This window comes from Lynx canadensis, chromosome X (genome assembly GCF_007474595.2).
Source record: "Lynx canadensis isolate LIC74 chromosome X, mLynCan4.pri.v2, whole genome shotgun sequence".
Classification (NCBI taxonomy): domain Eukaryota; kingdom Metazoa; phylum Chordata; class Mammalia; order Carnivora; family Felidae; genus Lynx; species Lynx canadensis.
Window position 1 is genome coordinate 80698514 of NC_044321.2, and position 2805 is coordinate 80701318.

Genomic DNA, 2805 nt, shown 5'->3' on the forward strand with positions numbered 1-2805 from the left:
AAAACTCTGCAAGACACTGTGGCTCAAGCAATCCTAGAGCAGTCTCACCTGTGTTAAGGGTCACTATAAAGCAGACAGGCTTCAGAAAAGAATGGAGGTTCAACCCAGTAAGGACTCCAGGAAATTGAGTGGGATTTGGCACCCATGCACTCCAATGTGTCAGGAGCAGTGAGGGCCAGCAGAGAGTAAAGGACCCAGCAGAAGAGGTAGCAGTGCCCACCAGGCATGGCAGAACCCAGGGGAGGAGTGGGGTTCAACAGCAGATAACTGGCATGGAAGCCCCCAATGCCCTGCCTACTAGTGAACTTGTTCCTGAGCACAGGTAAGTCATGCCAGGGACCTCCCTCCAATAACTGATGTTCTGTAGTGGGTTGGGGTTCTGTATGCACAGGTGGGAATGAGTCCACCTGGCCCAGCTCAGAGTTGCCTCATTTCTTCCTTACAGCAGCTCTGTGAAGCAAATATTTTCCCCATGAAAAGACTGAGTCTAAGCTAGTATATCTGTAATGATTGCCAGTTTTATTCCTCTGGCTAAGAGATCCAAAGGTAATTTGAAGTTTATATTTCTTTTTATAGTTCTTATCAAGAGATTATTAAGTGTTTTACTGCCCTTCAAAGGTGATTGACAAGTTTTTATTGTGTCTGTTTATTTTAGTTCTTTGTGACACAAATAATACACGCACATATGCACATATATTCATTTTTTTTGGAAAATGAGAAGACGCAGATAAGCAAAAAAGAAATAAAATACATATCACGCAGAAATTCACTGTTAAACTTTCAGTGTATAATAATTCTAACTTTTTCTTTTGCGTTATGTCATATATAAATGTACATATAAAGTGTGCATGTGTATATATATGTGTGTATATATACACATACACACACTGTTTGGCAACTTATTATTTTCACTTTACAGTATACAGTGAGCATCTTCCCATGCATATGAATGAAACATCCTTATTAAATGAGTGAAATTGGGTCAAAAGATGAGATGTTGGAAGCAGGAGTCATATGTAAATCAAAGGAACATTGAAGGATAGGAGTAAAATGGTAGCAATATTTAGCAAGAACATGCAGACAAAAAGAAACCAATGGTGGTAATATTAGTAACATAAAATAATTGAATTCAGCAGAGAAATGCATTAAATGGGATAAGGACGGTCCCGAGAATGCCTATGGTTAGATTGCAGAGCCCTAAATTTCTTTCTCAGACCCCTTATCTCTTCCAAACACCTTTCCACCTCATCTCCCGCCCTTGTCATTTCTTCATCCTTAAAATGCCTATAATCTATGTCCTCTTTAAATTCCTCGAGAGACTGAAGCAGCCTTTGCCTAAAATTCCCTTCTGTTTGCTGACGTTCAAATTCTCCATAGGGGGGATCTTCCTCTCTCTTTGGCACGCTGCACTTGGGCTTTCCTTCATTTTCTTTACAGGGTTTTTGCATGATGTTTCCAGCTTAAATCCGGGGAGAAAATATAGAGCAAAATGCCTCGTTTCTTTTGATTCAGGTTTGTCAGTTTCTCTTTGAACAACGTACTCGCCTAATTTCCCACTCGGGCCACACAGGTCCAGCCCTTTGAAGTTTGAGATGCATCCCCTTCCTATCCCACACGCCCCCCACCACTCTTCCTCCTTCCCCCTCTCCCGGCAACCCACCATTTCCCCAGCAGACAAGGCTAATGGCCTCTCCCACCGGCGGGAGAAAGGGAACGCACCGAGAGTTGAGCTGTGAGGCTGCAAATTTTACCCAGATCTTGCCCTTCCCAACTCCCACCCTCAGAGACCCCGGGCTAAGTGCCTCCCCGACACTGACCTATGAGGATTAAGGATAGTTTCTCCTCCTCTTTTCTTGCCTCCAGATGTCAGTGAACGCAGACCCGTGGACCTGCATACAGAAAGGAAGGGGGAGGAGAGGAGGGAGCTCTCGGTGGATCCACCAGCCCCAGAGACAAGACACTCGTTATTATCTTGAGTCCGGGATCTTCATAACTATTGTCGCCCAAAATTTCCTACCTCCTGGTTCCCCTCCTATTCTTATCCCTTCCTCTGGATCTCTGTCCCCACCCCCCACCCCTCAACCTCTGGCTTAGTCCTTGCGAGGGCGGCTGTCTCCTCGGCACCCCCGCCCCCTCCCATGCCCTCAGGGAAGCATTCAATGGGAGAAAATATTTTCAAATTATGTTTAAATTTCTGCCTCCACCCCAGGATTCTAGCATTTCTCCACACAACAGTCACAACTCATTTCCTCAACGGAAGTGGAGAAAGAGGAGGATAAACAGAAAGCTTACCAATCTGAGAAGCCGATTATTTCTAAACTATCACTAAGTCTGTGGCTGTTTCTCAGGAGGCTTCCACCTATTCCCCCACCCTGTCCTTTCAAAAATACAATAATCTCCCACGAGTTTGCAGGGGTTTGAGGAAAAGCGAGCCTGGACCTATTCCAGTCACTGGATTCAGCCACTACCACGCCCACGGGTCCCAGCGGTTCCCTCAAACCAACCTTCTGAGATTTAAGGAATTTAAGTCCTCCTTCTCTTGGCCACAAGCACAAATGCCTACAGGACAGTAAGGAACTGGACCCAGAGGAGAAAGAAGCCCGTGAATATAAGGACTTCGCGGCAGCTCCTGGTCACGTGAGGATTATGTCATCCAACTCTGGTCCCCACTTTCCCCTCCCACAAGCTGTGTTGCAGAAGTGGACCCACTTACCAATGTCCCACCTCCCCACCACACCAAGGACCTGTCATTCATTTTTGTCATTGCTAATTTCAGAGGTCAATAGTGGCCCCGTCTCTCTATGG

The 2805-nt window shown here is 45.6% G+C and overlaps 1 protein-coding gene across 1 annotated transcript; it reads right to left on the reverse strand.

Moving 5' to 3' along the window:
• Positions 1 to 900: 900 nt before the first annotated feature.
• Positions 901 to 2586, reverse strand: TCEAL7 (transcription elongation factor A like 7). The gene is made up of 3 exons (XM_030306555.1): positions 2505 to 2586; positions 1818 to 1889; positions 901 to 1459 (listed from the first exon to the last, which is right to left on the reverse strand). Exon 3 carries the CDS (start codon positions 1446 to 1448, stop codon positions 1146 to 1148), a length of 303 nt encoding a protein of 100 aa, XP_030162415.1. The 5' UTR covers positions 1449 to 1459; positions 1818 to 1889; positions 2505 to 2586; the 3' UTR covers positions 901 to 1145.
• Positions 2587 to 2805: the final 219 nt, after the last annotated feature.